General features: G+C 54.8%; 1 protein-coding gene across 1 annotated transcript; it reads left to right on the plus strand.

Moving 5' to 3' along the window:
• Positions 1-697: 697 nt before the first annotated feature.
• On the plus strand, positions 698-13,152 carry ANGPTL4 (angiopoietin like 4). The gene is made up of 7 exons (XM_039516020.1): positions 698-1,228; positions 1,674-1,784; positions 2,362-2,494; positions 9,006-9,119; positions 9,216-9,311; positions 9,632-9,907; positions 11,150-13,152. The coding sequence occupies exons 1-7, from the start codon at positions 740-742 to the stop codon at positions 11,329-11,331; spliced, it is 1,401 nt and encodes a 466-aa protein (XP_039371954.1). The 5' UTR covers positions 698-739; the 3' UTR covers positions 11,332-13,152.
• The last annotated feature ends 539 nt before the right edge of the window (positions 13,153-13,691 follow it).

Consider the following 13,691-nt stretch of genomic DNA (forward strand, 5'->3'; position numbering starts at 1 on the left):
CGCAGGCAAAGGTGCTGTCCCCTGGGCTGTGTCTGGGAGGCGGGCTCGGTACGTCCTTCTCGGGAGGAAACCCACAGCGGCCGGCGCCCCTGGGTGCAGCATGGTCCTTGGCGGGCTCCTAGGGAGCAGCGCGGGGCGGGGGGGGCAGGTCTCCGCTGCTCCCCCCGAGAAGCTCTGCTCCCCCTTAGCCCCTCCCACCGCGCAGGGACCGGGGACTCCCCGCTTTTTCCAACTCCGCTCGCCAAGCAGGGCCCGGCCCCGGGAGCTCCTGCGTGCCCAGGAGACCGCAGCTCCGGCCTGGCGGGAGACACGCGGGCAAGGGCGGCTGGCTGCACGCCTGGAGCTGGGCTCAGCCTCAGCCCCCCTCGCCGTGCCAGGCTGGGCTGGGCTGGGCTGCGCAGGGAGGCAGGAGGAGAAACCGGAGACTCCCTGGCCGCTCCCCAGGGCACTCCCCCGCCATTATGCAAAGCAGAGTGGCGAGGTGCGCGGGGAGGCTATAAAAGGGGAGCGGCCGCGGCCGGGTGTTTACTGCGCTTAGGCTGAGCCGGCTGCTGCACCGGGCCGGCTGCGCTGCGCTCCCACGCGCCAGGTATCCAGGCTGCGCTGCCCTCCCACGCGCCAGGTACCCGCGCTGCGCTCTGCACCGGGCCGGCTGCGCTGCGCTCCCACGCGCCAGGTATCCAGGCTGCGCTGCGCTCCCACGCGCCAGGTACCCGCGCTGCGCTCTGCAGCGGGCACCATGCGGCTGGCGGGGGCAGCCCTGATGCTGTGCGCGGCGGCGTGGCTGGGCTCCCGGGCGGGCGGCTTCCCGGCCGGCAGCAAGGAGCGGAAGGTGCAGTTCGCCTCCTGGGACGAGGTGAACGTGATCGCGCACGGGCTGCTGCAGCTGGGCCACGGGCTCAAGGAGCACGTGGACAAGACCAAGGGGCAGCTGCGGGAGCTGGGCGGCCGGCTGAGCGCCCACAACGGCTCGCTGGGGCTGCTGCTGCGCCAGACCCGCGAGGCGCAGGAGCAGGGCGGGCAGCTGCGGGCCGCCGTGCGGGAGCTGCAGGGCCGGGACCAGCAGCTCTTCGGGCTCTCCGAGGCGCTGCGCGAGAAGCTGCAGCAGATGGCCGGGGACAAGGCGGAGATCCAGGGCCGGCTGGAGCAGCTCGAGGGCAAGATCCGGCAGGTGCTGCAGGGGCGGCCCTCGGAGAACCAGAGCGCCAAGGAGCTGGGCACGCTGCAGGTGAGTCCGCTCCCGGCTGCCCGGGGGTCCCCCCGCCGCTGCGCTGACCCTGCAGGGGGCTCTCTGGAGGGCTGCGTCCGTTCAAGCAACCCCCGTGTCAGCCCAGGGGCGCGCACAGGCGCCCGGCCGCTCGCTGCTCTCCCGGGGACAGCGGTCTGGCGAGCCCTCGACCCGGCGAGGCTGGCTGTCCCCTCCCCTCTCCCAGTGCCTAGGCAGCGCGGCTCCGGGGGGCTGCTGCCGGGAAGGGGAGGCAGCGCTGGGGCCAGCGGGCTGCGCTGTCAGCTGAGGGCTTCATGCGCTAAGTGCCGGACAAGCCTAGAGGCAGCGAAAGTAGCCTGGGAAATTCCCAGCCTTGGTCTCGGAGCTCGGCAAACGCCCCCGAGTGACCCTCGCCCGGCCGTGGGGACAGGGGTGTGCGGAGCTCATCCTTTCCTTTGTGTTTTAGTCCCTGATGGATGCTCAGAACACGAGAATCGAGGAGCTTTTGCAGAAGGTCAAACAGCAGCAGTACAAACTGGACAAGCAGAACCTGCAGATTAAAAGCCTGCAGAGCAAAGTAAGTTCCGCCGGGGCTTTTCCTGAATGCTAATAGCAGTGGGAATAGGGAGCAGTGGGAATCGGGAGCAGGCTGGGAGCTTCTTGGGAGCCTAATTTAATAATTCAGGACCCAGCCTAGGGGCTTGGCTGTCATGGGACTGTAGAAGGAATCTGAGCCTCTGTGTCATTTAGCTTCACAGGGCTTTAAAAGTGCTTGTTGTGTTGGCACAAAATATTGTGGCCTTTGAGCCTCTGGGTCAGACACACACAAATTGGAACCTTTTATCCAAGCCCCGGCATGCTCTGAAACTGGGGGGAGGTTCAGCTAGATTGGACCTGGACCCGAGGTGCTCGGCTCTGCCACCTCTTTCTTTGTTTGCACAATAAACCCCTGGCTGACAGGGTTGTACAAACCCACAGCCGCTCAGAGCACCAGATCTGTTGTATAATCTGCCCAGGGGAGTTCAGCCATGCTAAGAGCTGATCCTGGAGCAGGCAGGCAGTGTCACCACTAACTGCTCTGGGAGCCGTTAGACCAGCTCTCCTATGGATCAAGTCTGCTCTGAGTCGCTAACTCATCCATGTTTTTGGCACAGGTCAATCTATTGATCCCTCTGCATCTTAAGGACAACAAAACTCAGAGTCTAAAGTGGAGGATAAACCTGAAGAAAAGCATCAGACACACCAACCAAAGCCAAAACGCCAGTGTGGAACCTGCACAGCCACAGAGTGAGTATCTGTCACCTCCCTCCCACCCCGTTAGCCGAGTCCTCCTGTCAGCAGTTCCAGCTACAGCCCAGAAACAAAAGGTTCAATTGTCCTGATTCAGGATGTGAAATTGGCTTTCACGGGAGTTGAGTGGAACTGGAAGGATCTGCTGTGTGGGCAGGGTCTGGCCTCCAGGATCTAGCAGGGATCCAGGATCCAGTCTGGCAGGGATTTAAGGATTTTACAGGAGTGTTTCAGCTTCATATGGAGAATGCCTGTGGGAAGCAGATGAATTCTGCCTGAAGGTGTGTAGCTAAATGGGTGAAGTGGCTGAATGAGGCTGGCAGGCCAGGGTGGTAGCACTTGGTCATTGGTTTTGTGCAGAGGAGTCTTGTTCTATCTGGAGGTTGAAATGCAGCTGAGGAGTCTTCCCATATCCTGTATCCCTCGGGGTGGGGGTGGGGTTCATCTGCCACGAGCGAAGGACAGGAATTAGATGGGAAGCTGTGAGTCTATGTACCTGCATCACTGTGGGGTCTGAGCACCTCACCCCCACGAAGAGGGAAGTACTGTGGCTGTCCCCATGGTACAGAGGGGGAGTGAGGTGCAAGGAGCCAGAGGCTAACCTGGGAAGCCTGTGGCTGAGCAGGGTTTTGAATCCCAGTCTCCGGAGTCCCAGGTTAGTGCCTTGAGTGCTGGACAATTCCCTGCACGTGTGCGCACACACACTTCCATTGGGCCTGTGACCTTTAGAGCAACCTCCTTCAGGTCACACACAGAGCCTGGCTCTGCTTCCATCACACAGAAAACTCCCACTGAGTTCAGTGGAAGCAGGACCAGGGCGAGTGGCTTAGTGGCTTGTTGGGCCATGTACTGCAGGCTGCTCCCCAGACAGGAGCTCTGTGCAGACTAGGGAAATGCCTACGCTCTCCAGCTGGCTGTGTAAAGGGTCTGACCCAAATAGGAACGATTTAGAAGGCAAATGGGTTTTCCCTCTGTGTCAAGCACAGGAAGCTCTCCAGGCAGAAAGGCTGCAGAGGGGGGTAGTTAGTTAGCACATGGGAAGACTGAAAGCAGAAAGTGCTGTTACCCGGCTGCTGCTGCCCCTGCAAGAACAAAACAAAGCGCCAGGGGCTAGGCAGAGAACAAAGAGCATAGGAGATGAATGCAGACAGGGAGAGGCCAAAATATAGCGCGCCACACCTGGGGGACTTCCAGCCAGCTTTCTGTTGAGCTGGGTTAGCTCTCGGTCACACTGGGTTCTTGGGACCAGAGTCCTCTATATTAGGACAATGGGGAGCAAAATAGAGCAGTACATTCCTGAAAACCTTTCCCGAGTCCCCCTCTGCCCTTGCCCCACATGGCTGGCATGAGACTGGGCAGGGAGGGCGTCCCTAGCCTCTGTTTGCCAGAAGCTGGGAATGGGTGACAGGGGATGGATCACTTATTGATAATTGCCCTGTTCTGTTCATTCCCTCTGGGACACCTGGCACTGGACACTGTTGAAAGAGAGGATACTGGGCTAGATGGACCTTTGGTCTGAGCGTTCTTATGCTCTTATGAGGGCAGCATCTCCCCACACCCTGTCTCTACACTGGGGCACACTGACTGCTAGAGGAGGTGGCAAAGACTGGTCAGGATGACCAAGAGTGACAGAACCTTAGGTCTTTTTCACTGTGGAGCAGGCCATGATTCTTCTGTTGATGGCAGTGGTGGTTCCACTCAAGAGAAGGTTCCCCTTTTAGGTCAAACCTTGAGTTCCTCTTCATTTGCCTGATCACTTTTGTTGACTGGCAACTGCAATTCAATTTCCTCCCTGATTAGCAAGGAGAAGGAGCCTTCCGGCAAGTACTGGCCCCAGTGTCCTCCCTGGGCTGTTTGCTCCCTGCATTCCTAGCAGCCAATCACTCAGAAGGTTGGTGCTCAGAGCTGCTCCCTGCCTATGGAGAGCCAGTCCCCCAATGCTGCTGCATTGGGGGTCGTGTGGGCAATGAGCCCCGTAAGCAACTTCTTCAGAATGGCCCTTTTATGTACATCCAGCGAACACAAGTTAACAGACTAAGCATGGCACTCGGCCAACTGTGCAAAAGTTGAAGATTTGAAACAACCTCAAGAGCAAGAGGTTTAATCACTTGCAGAAGGTAGATCATGTCTTCAGGCGCTGCATACGCTCTCCTCCCTGGCAGCTCGCCAAGTAGGCAAAAGTTAAACCCTATCTCCCAACAGTGCTGGGATTCCAAAATAATTTGGTTGGGGAAGGCGGGGTGGGGAAAGCAAAGCAAACAGTTCCTAGTGGGAGTAAAAGAAACACTTGAACAACTGAGCCTGGAATGCAATCCTGTGTTCAAGGAACAGTGTTTACTCTCTGCTTGACGGTGGTGACCTTCGCGTTCCATAAATACATGGCAATCCAAGGGGTAATTCTGCTGGGCCTTGTTGTTTTAACGTTCCTTGATGAGTTTATTTTTTTAAACAAACACTTCACTCTTCATTTTTACTAGCCCATGGGCTCATGCTCTTCCACCGGGGATTTAAAGCTGCACAGCTAACAATGCTAAAAACTAAAGTCAGAACTACCTGTAGTATTTTTCTAAAGCAAAATGAGCTGAGGTTATGGAGCCAGCTGCTGTTGGTGGGAACATTGCTGCTACAGTAGGGGAAACAAAGCAGCTGAGCAGTGCAGTATATCTGGCAAAGCCCAGCAAGAAGGTAACTGTACAACAGGAGCTGCTCAGAGATTCTTGGCCCCAGCAACCAGCAATCTCTTTGGGGCAGCGTGGTGTGATCTGCCTGACTTATGGATTGGCAAGAGATCCAGGCATCCTTTCTGCAGATAGTTAGGACAGATTAGAGAAGGAAGCAATGAGTAGTCCTGAGAAAATGCAGGATATGATCTCTTCTGGCCACTGGGTCTATGTCCTAGACTGGGAAGCAAGCCCACCCTGCTGTAATTTCTGCTGACTCACCTGTGTCTGGCCCTGAGTGACACGTCCGCCACCCCGCTGGTCAAAAGCTTTAGGATGACAGTCAATCAGTGCCTGCACCCAGCCCCATGACAAACTAAAGTAATGGATAACTCTAACAATCCCAGCCCCCTCCTCAGCCCTCTCTCCAGACCCTGTTTGCTAGGCCCAGCAGAGGGAGTTGGTGCAGGATCTGGGATGAGGGTAGGTGTGAGTTGAGGGTAGTTTGTGGTTTGGTGCCATTTGTCACAGCCCTGACCTGACTAAACAGCCCCTCTGGTAGCTCGCTCCTGGCTCGGAGTGGCCTGGTTCGGTCTGGTCTTGTCTATGAATGACTTGGTGGGACTCAGCAGTGATGGCCTAGCCCAAGTGCTGACGCTAAGCGAGAGGCCAGTGCGGGAACGGTCGCCTGGTCTCATGCTGGCGCTGGCGTCCGTGCAGGCTTGAGCCGTTTGCATGGGGAGAGGTTACCCTGCTGCACCTCCTTGGTGAATGGTGATTTCAGCTCTCAACCCACCCCCTCGCCTGTGCTCCGGGCATCTGGTTTCATGGTGTTATGGGGGAGGGAGGAGGAGTAATGTGCCCAAAGAGTCAACTAGGTAAAAGTTCAGACCTTAGCAAGAAAATAGCTCTTATGACGAAGTCAGGGTGCAACCCACACTGGTTGGGGGAAGGGGAGCATGGCTGATCAGAAAGGCAGCACGGTGATTGGCTGGAAGGAAATTGGGTGAAAGTTAAGTCCTTTCTAACCATCCCTCCCCCTTCCCCGGGAGCAGGCTTGCTTCATTGTTTTGGGAAGAAACCCCTCCCCCAGCGCGTTCCCAGGCTGGGCTCACCTTTCCCCTACTTCAGACTCAGACGCTGATGTCAGAGCAGGGAGGGGTGGGTGCAAGGAGGCTGCGGGGAGCCCTTGTCCTGGCGTCAGCCTTTCCTGGAGAGTGGTATTGAAAGCCTGGCCCGGGGTTTCCATCCCTGCAGCATCTTGGTGTCACTTGCTTTATCTTAAAAACAACCCCACAGTGCTCAGCAGAGGTTGGGAAGGGCTCTTTTGTCTGCTGGCCTGGACACATGGAGAGTGGCTGGCACCGAGTGCCACTCCTTGCGCTTCCCATTGGGCCTGCTGCCCAGACACTACGGTGAGAGAGGCCTTAGTGATACTCTGGGTGGCATTCAGCTTGAGCTCTGACAGCATGAGCCCAGCATGGCTCGGGGCCAGCGTGGGGAGCAAATGGACACTCGGGGGGGCAGGGGGGCGATTCCTGAAACCTCGCTCCTGTGGGGGCAGCAACAGAACCTTCTCATCAGCACCTCAAGAGATGGGAATGGAGGGGGGACCCCCATATCCCACCCAGCCCCAATTGTTGGGGGGGGGCACCATCCTTCCCTCTCAGCTGGGGCCAGCCCCCTCCTGCTTGCCTCCCTTCTGCAGCAGCTGGAGGGGGTGAGTGGCTGGGCTGTGCTGAATGGGGGTGTGAGGCTGAAGTGAAGGTTTGCTGAGAGCATGCCCCCTGGCAGTCCCGCCGTTTCCAGAGCCCTCTGCACCAAACCCAACAGATAGCTCCAGTGTGCGCTGGAGAACAGTGGAGCCAGTTCAGAGCCCGGTCCGGTGCCACCCCCGGTGCTGTCTGAGCTGGAGCCCAGCGAGTTCTCGGAGCCCTCAGTGCAAGGCTAGCTTCCCGCTGCAACCCAATATCGTGTGTGAAGTGCTGCACGTCCCGCACCAGAGCTCAGCTCCTCTGCATGACGCAAGACATACTGTGCCTTGCTTTACAGTAAAACTCCTCCAGGCCCAGGAGCTCCGTGCTGAGAACGAGGTCCCTGCGCTCCCCAGTGGAGGAACAAGGCATAGGAAGTGGGGGAAAGTTCATGTTTACTCTCAGGTCCCCGCAGTCCCTCTTGAACTCGCACTCATGGCAGCTGCACAAGAATCCAAGCTCCAGTTAGCCAAACCCAAAGGAGGGGGCTGTCTTCATTTACAGACACAGATTTATTTTGTCCTTGCAGCTCAGGGGAACAAAGACAATATGTTTTAAAGCTGAATGCAAAGGGCACCGTCCCAGCTTCCCTCAGGCAGCTACGTTAGGAACAGACCTCGCTTTGTTTGGGGAGATGCCGGGAAAGGGGCTCTTGCCACCTGTTGCAGGCAGACAAAGAGCGGTTTGATTTTGTGGCTGTTCCTCGATGCTCTGCAAAGCTGGATAAAGTCCCTCCGTGTCCTGACACCTTCCTGTCCTTTCGACTCAGGTTTTATAACTGGATTCTTCTTAGGCCTGTTGGACTTTTACCAGTTCTGTTGAAATGGTGCTTTGCTGGCAGTTACAGTAAAGCCGAGGCCAAAGTCCAGGCATCTGGGGACAGGAGGAGCAGAACTTCTCTTCGCTTTACAATTAGTCTTGCTGATGCTTTGCAGGGAATGGTCAGAGCCTCTGGCCAGTGGCCTTATGGCAGCTGTGGGTTGGTGACTTCTCATGGGCCCTGGCAGGGCAACCCCTCAGTGTCTGAACCAGCAGTGGCGGCTCCAGGCACCAGCGCTCCAAGCATGTGCCTGGGGTGGCAAGCCGCGGGGGGCACCCTGCCGATCCCTGTGAGGGCAGCAGTCAGGCAGCCTTTGGCGGCAATTCAGCAGCGGGTGCGCCGAAGCCGCGGGACCGGGGACCTCCCGCAGGCAAGCCGCTGAAGGCTGCCTAACTGCCGTGCTTGGGGCGGCAAAAAAGCTAGAGCTGCCCCTGTGAGCCAGTCTTGGCCTGCAGCTGGGAGTCCCACAGGGTTGTGCCTGGTCCCTCACTTCCCCCCATTCATTGCTTATGGGGGGCTTATGAGGGCTCTGGGCAAAAGGGTCACCATATGCGATGGTCTCTGCTCCGCACCTGCTCCAGTGTCAGCCAGCAAGCAGTGCACCAGGCCGTCCGGCAGCAGGTCCTCACTAATGCTGTGCGTAACTGGCTCAGCCTACGGCTAAAGTCCCATTTGAGAGCCAGGTGGAACTTGCAAGTGGTTTGTGCATTAGTGGTAGTCGGGGTGAGTTAGAACAATATTCTGCACCTATTGCCCTCTGCAAGGCATTACCCCTTCCTACCATCTGCCTCCTCGTGTCCTGACTGAGCTCCCCCAGAGATGTCTGGAAGCCGCACAGTGCTGCTGCCTCTGGTCTGCAGACTCTGCACAGCTCATGTGACCTGTCTCACCAGCTCCTCCTCCTGAGTTACACACTTGGCCCAGTTCTCTGGGAGGCTGTAGCTGTCTGTTTTCCTGGGCCCTCTGAGTCCAGTATTAACTTCTGTACAAAATGAAACAGAAGCCCAAGGGCCTAGAGAGAGCTGCCTTGGAAAATGTTAGGGCTTTTTATTACTTCTTTATATTGCCACAGTGCCTAGGAGCCCTGGTCATGGGCCAGGCCCCATTGTGCTAGGTGCTGTACAAACAGTCTCTAGCTTTAGCATTCAAACTGGTGATTAAGCTGGGCTCATCTGTAGATGTGTGTAGCCGCTAGGACTGTGGTGTGAACAAACCTATTTGAGAGCAGCATGCTGAGACGGCTTCTTCTAAATTCCCTCTCTGTCCATTTGCAGAGCTCCCGCTGGACTGCCAGCAGCTCTTCCTGGCAGGGGAGAGAAGCAGTGATGTGTTTCAGATCCAGCCCTTGGGATCTCAGCCTTTTAAAGTCTACTGTGACATGACTGCTGGTAAGTGAGGGGAGCACCTCGGGCTATTCTGAATTCTGCAAACAGGTCTTGCAAATAACAGAACTGAAATAAGTGAACAATCTCTTCCACCTGCAGAAGGTGGCTGGACGGTGATCCAGAGGCGTCTGGATGGCTCCGTGGACTTCGACCAGCTTTGGGAAGCCTACAAGAATGGCTTTGGAGACCTTAGCGGTAAGCAGATGGTGGAAGACTTTTATTCTTTTTATTCTAGCTTTCCCTGATCAGAAAGCAAATTCCATCCCCACACTGCCCCAGAGGTGGACCCACAATCTCCACCCAGCATAACACCCGGCTGGACGAGTGGGCACAGCTGGCTGAGAAGGGATTGAGGAAGTTCACCACACAAGGGTGCATGCACCCACTGACCTCCCTAGGCACTTTGTGCACACCAGAGAATCTGGAGTGCTCCTAGCACTGCATGCTAACATCTTCCTTGATTTGCATAGCGCTTGTGTGTGATGCCAACTAATGCAAAGTTCCTTGTGTTTCAGGTGATTTCTGGTTGGGCCTGGAGAAAATATACCACATTGTCCAAGAGGGAAGGTACAATCTCTCGATTGAGCTGCAAGACTGGGAAGGAAACTCTCAGCTTATTCAGTTCCTCTTTAGCCTGGGTGGAGAGAACACAGCCTACACACTCAGTCTCCTCGGACCTGTGTCAGGAGAACTGGAAAATGCCCTTGGGGACTTCAGACAGCTGCCCTTCTCCACTCGAGATCAGGACAACGATTTCAAAGCTGACACTAACTGTGCCAAGCACCTGTCAGGTCAGTACTGGCAAAGGCAAGGTGCTGTGTTCCTAAGCAACAGTCTGGTCTTTCTCGGTGGGGATGTAGGCGGCAGCAGTCTTCCTGCATCTGCCCCAAGCTGCTTGAAGCCCAGCTCTCCTTTTCCAGTGTAAGACCCGCCTTGTTTCGGTGCTATGCAAACACAACTCTGCTTCTGACAGCTTGGGGCAGATGGCACTGGTGAAAAACGGCCATTTGGGTATTTTGACTCTGACCTTGTCCCCTGCTTCACCCTCCTCCTTCTTCACAGGGATGGGACCAAGTGATCCGCAAGGGGAAGCGGTGTGAGCAACTCTAATCAAACCTGAAAGCAGGTGATATTCTCATGGTTCCAGGTTCTGTTACAAAGTCAGAACTTGGCCCAGCTTGTTCCCTGTGACTCAAACTGTCCAGGCAAAGAAGGAGCCAGTTCATGGGTTCAACAGAGGAATTCACCCATGTCAGAATGTTTGGCTTGTTTGAACTGTAAATTGAATACAAATGAAACAGACAACCTGTGTGAAGCAAAACCGTGGCATTTCCCACAAGGCTAGCTCTGCTAGCGGTGTAACATCCATCCAGAGTCTACTCCTTTCTCTTGGCCTACCTGTGGCTCCCAGCTGCTACAACAGTTCCACTTTTGCACCCTCTAGTGGCCAGAGATTGCACACATGGGGCGTGTGCTCGCAGATGGGAGTGGAATGGTCTTGAGCCACAGCGCTGAACTGGGACATCTGGTGTCAATTCCGAGTGCACATGCGCACACACGCCCCGTGTCTCTCTCCCCATCCACCCCATGCTGGGTGACACTGGGCAAGTTGCTGCAATTCAGCCTCCAGTCCCTAACTGCAAAATGGAGCTAATAATAAGTCCTATCACATCAATGGGTCTGCCCCACCACCTAGGGCTCCGTATGACCGGGATGGGGCTAGAGAAGTATTTGCATTCATTTGGCCTCTTTGATGGTCATGCAGGCCTAGCTGCCTGCGTGGCTTGATCTCCTTGAGACCTGGAAGTAGTGCTGGAGTTCCCTGGAGCATGGGACCCTCTGAAACCCCTGTCACGTACACACTTCAGGTCTTTTAACCTTCCAGAGCTCTGAGGGGGGTGGTGAGCAGACTGTGCTTGGAAGGGAAAGTGCAGCAATAGCTCTGAATCTGGGGTGATTTTCTTATCCTGTTATGGGACTTTTTAGCTGTGAAAATTCCCATTGGCTGAAATCTGTCCCTTCCTTCCTTCTAGGAGGCTGGTGGTTCAGCACTTGTGGCCATGCCAACCTCAACGGAAAGTACTTTCGCTCCATCCCCCGCCAGCGGCATGAGCGGAAACAGGGCATCTTCTGGAAGACATGGAAGGGGAGGTATTACCCACTGAAATCTACCACCCTGAAAATCCGACCCACAGAGCTGGAAACAGAATCCTAACCTAGCTGCCACTTGAAAGACTCAAAGGAGCGCAGATTTGCAGCTCCGTCACTTGGTGTTTACAGAAACCCAGAAATGCAGCCCTCACAATGACAGTTCAGAGGGGAACCTTTCCTCACATTAGCAGCTGTTTAGCTGGCAGAGTCTAGCATGGAGCAATGCAGCAAAGGCTCTTCCTGTAGGTATAACCACTTAGTGTTACTGGGGTCCAATGAACTCAAAGGATGGGAGCTCCCAGAATGGGCAAGGAGCCCTGAACAGGGTCACTGTGGAACGCACAAGCTGAGAGAGCAGTCACAGACCAGCTCTGCTGCTGCCCAAGTCAATGATGTACAAAGCTTTGTCCTAAGTCTTAGTTGATCAGTTACCTTTGCAGTTAAAGCCACTGTGCTTTCAAGGGGCTCGCTTGGTCCCAGCACTGAAGCTGGGGAGAGGTGAGGTGAATGGGGTCCTCTTACATCATAGATAGAACAGCTGCACCCTGGGCCCATGTGCCACTTTAATCCTCTCCTCTCACTGGGATTCCCACCTGGCTCATGGGGGCTTTGTGAGCCTCCTCCAAGAGGCTGCTGATACTGTCGGGCTTTTCTTCTCAGAGCCCAGCAGGGAGCTAGCCTAGGTTTGGAGCCGCAGTAAAGTGCTGCTGCCAAGAACCCACCCCATTCCCCCCAGACCCTCCTCGTCTGCTCCACCTCCAGCCATGGCTGGTCAGTTACACAGCAGCAGCAATAGAGGCAGCAGCAAGTGTAACTCATGTCTGACACCTTGTTTCTCATGACTCCCGCCCAGCTGCCCCCCTGTCTCCTCAGTTACTTAAACACCATTTGGCTGTTTCCTCCAAGGGGAAGGTTCTGGGGGCCCCTCTTGAGGAATGGGGACTGAGGTCCATCCAGCTTTCTTCACCCTCAAAGATTATATGCAACTCCTCCTTCCTGGCCTCCCCACCTGGGAAGAACAGTTTCCTCCTTAGGAATTCTCCCAGTAATTCCTCCAATTGCCTGTTACCAGGAGGCCAGACTAGATCATAGACATCGCTTTTGGCTCTGTGAATCCTGAGCTTCAGAGAGAGCCTACCGGTGCTGCTCTGAGTCAGCTAGAGCAGTCTCTAGAATGGCATGAGGTGCAGTCTGCCCTTGCTGTCCTTTGGGCCTGAGCTCAACCCTGAATTCACAGCAAGGGATGTGCTTCCCCTCCATCGCCTTATCCTGGAGGTTTAGTTTCTCCTTGCAAGATTCCAAAATCCCAGTGTGGAGAAGACCCTGTCCCCTGGCTGTGACCTGAAATTGAAACAATCTTCCTGAAAGGTGAGGTACAGTAGGGTTCCCCCAAGATGCTGGGAGCAGCATCAGTCGCACATGGTGTCTGCCCTAAACACTGCACATATTATTCTGGTGTCTTCAGTGACTGGATTTGAGGATTTTCCAGAGTGTCTTAGAGGCGGGGAGCAGGTGTTGTGGGATGCATCTGATCTTTGGGGAGACCCTAGGTCAAGTGATAATCACTGAAACTGTTACAGGCCAAGTTTCCCTCTTGGGTGTTCCCAAGTATCCTGTTCTATTTGAGTCATATTGACTGACTTGCTAGAGCTCTTAGCTGCTGGATACTGTAAATAGTCATTTGTAGAATGCTGGATCTTTTTAATGAATTTACTGTTTAATTTGTTTCTGTATTTAAATGCAGTGTTAATAACAATGTGGTGTAATTTATAAATGTTGGGTTTGAAAAAGATCATCAGTAGTTTGTGTATTTTCAGCTCTAACCCTTTTATACTAAAATCTGACTTTCTGCAGATGTCTTTTAATAAAACCCCCACCAAACCGATCGATATCGCACATGTGTTCTGAGTTCTGTCATATGACTGCCAATGAGGTGGTGGAGGTCACCTGGTGCACTGCTGTGTAAGGGACTCGCCTCTTGGTCCCAACTATGCTAGGTCCCAACTATGCTAGGTCAGTTCTGGTGTTCACATGTTAAAGGATGTCAGGCAAAACTGGGGAGAGCTCAGAAGAGCTACAAGAATGATGCAGTCTGGAAAACAGGCCTTACAATAAAATGAAAGAAGCTCAATCTGTTTAGCTTATTGGAGAGAACATTAAGTGCCAACACAATCCCCCCATAATTACCTATGCAGGGAGGAGATCGCTCATATCAGAGGGCTGTTTCTTCTAGCAGCCAAAGGAAAAATAAGATCAAATGGCTAGAAGCTGAAGCTAGACAAATTGGAAGGGTCAAACTTGACCATTGCTTCTAGTGGAGCACCCTTTCAAGAACTGCGTTGGATTCTCCGTCACTTGGTGTCTGAGACATCCAATCTCTATTTAAAAGGATAAACTAAGTCAACAAATGACTGGACTCAACAC

This window comes from Mauremys reevesii, linkage group 26 (genome assembly GCF_016161935.1).
Source record: "Mauremys reevesii isolate NIE-2019 linkage group 26, ASM1616193v1, whole genome shotgun sequence".
NCBI classification, from domain to species: Eukaryota; Metazoa; Chordata; order Testudines; family Geoemydidae; genus Mauremys; species Mauremys reevesii.

What these genes read in the sequence shown, in the direction of transcription:
- ANGPTL4 (XM_039516020.1), top strand. Translation starts at nt 740, where the DNA reads ATGCGGCTGGCGGGGGCAGCCCTGATGCTGTGCGCGGCGGCGTGGCTG. An exon ending in AGGAGCTGGGCACGCTGCAG is followed by an intron (nt 1,229 to 1,673) that starts GTGAGTCCGCTC and finishes TTTGTGTTTTAG; the next exon opens with TCCCTGATGGATGCTCAGAA. An exon ending in CTACTGTGACATGACTGCTG is followed by an intron (nt 9,120 to 9,215) that starts GTAAGTGAGGGG and finishes TTCCACCTGCAG; the next exon opens with AAGGTGGCTGGACGGTGATC.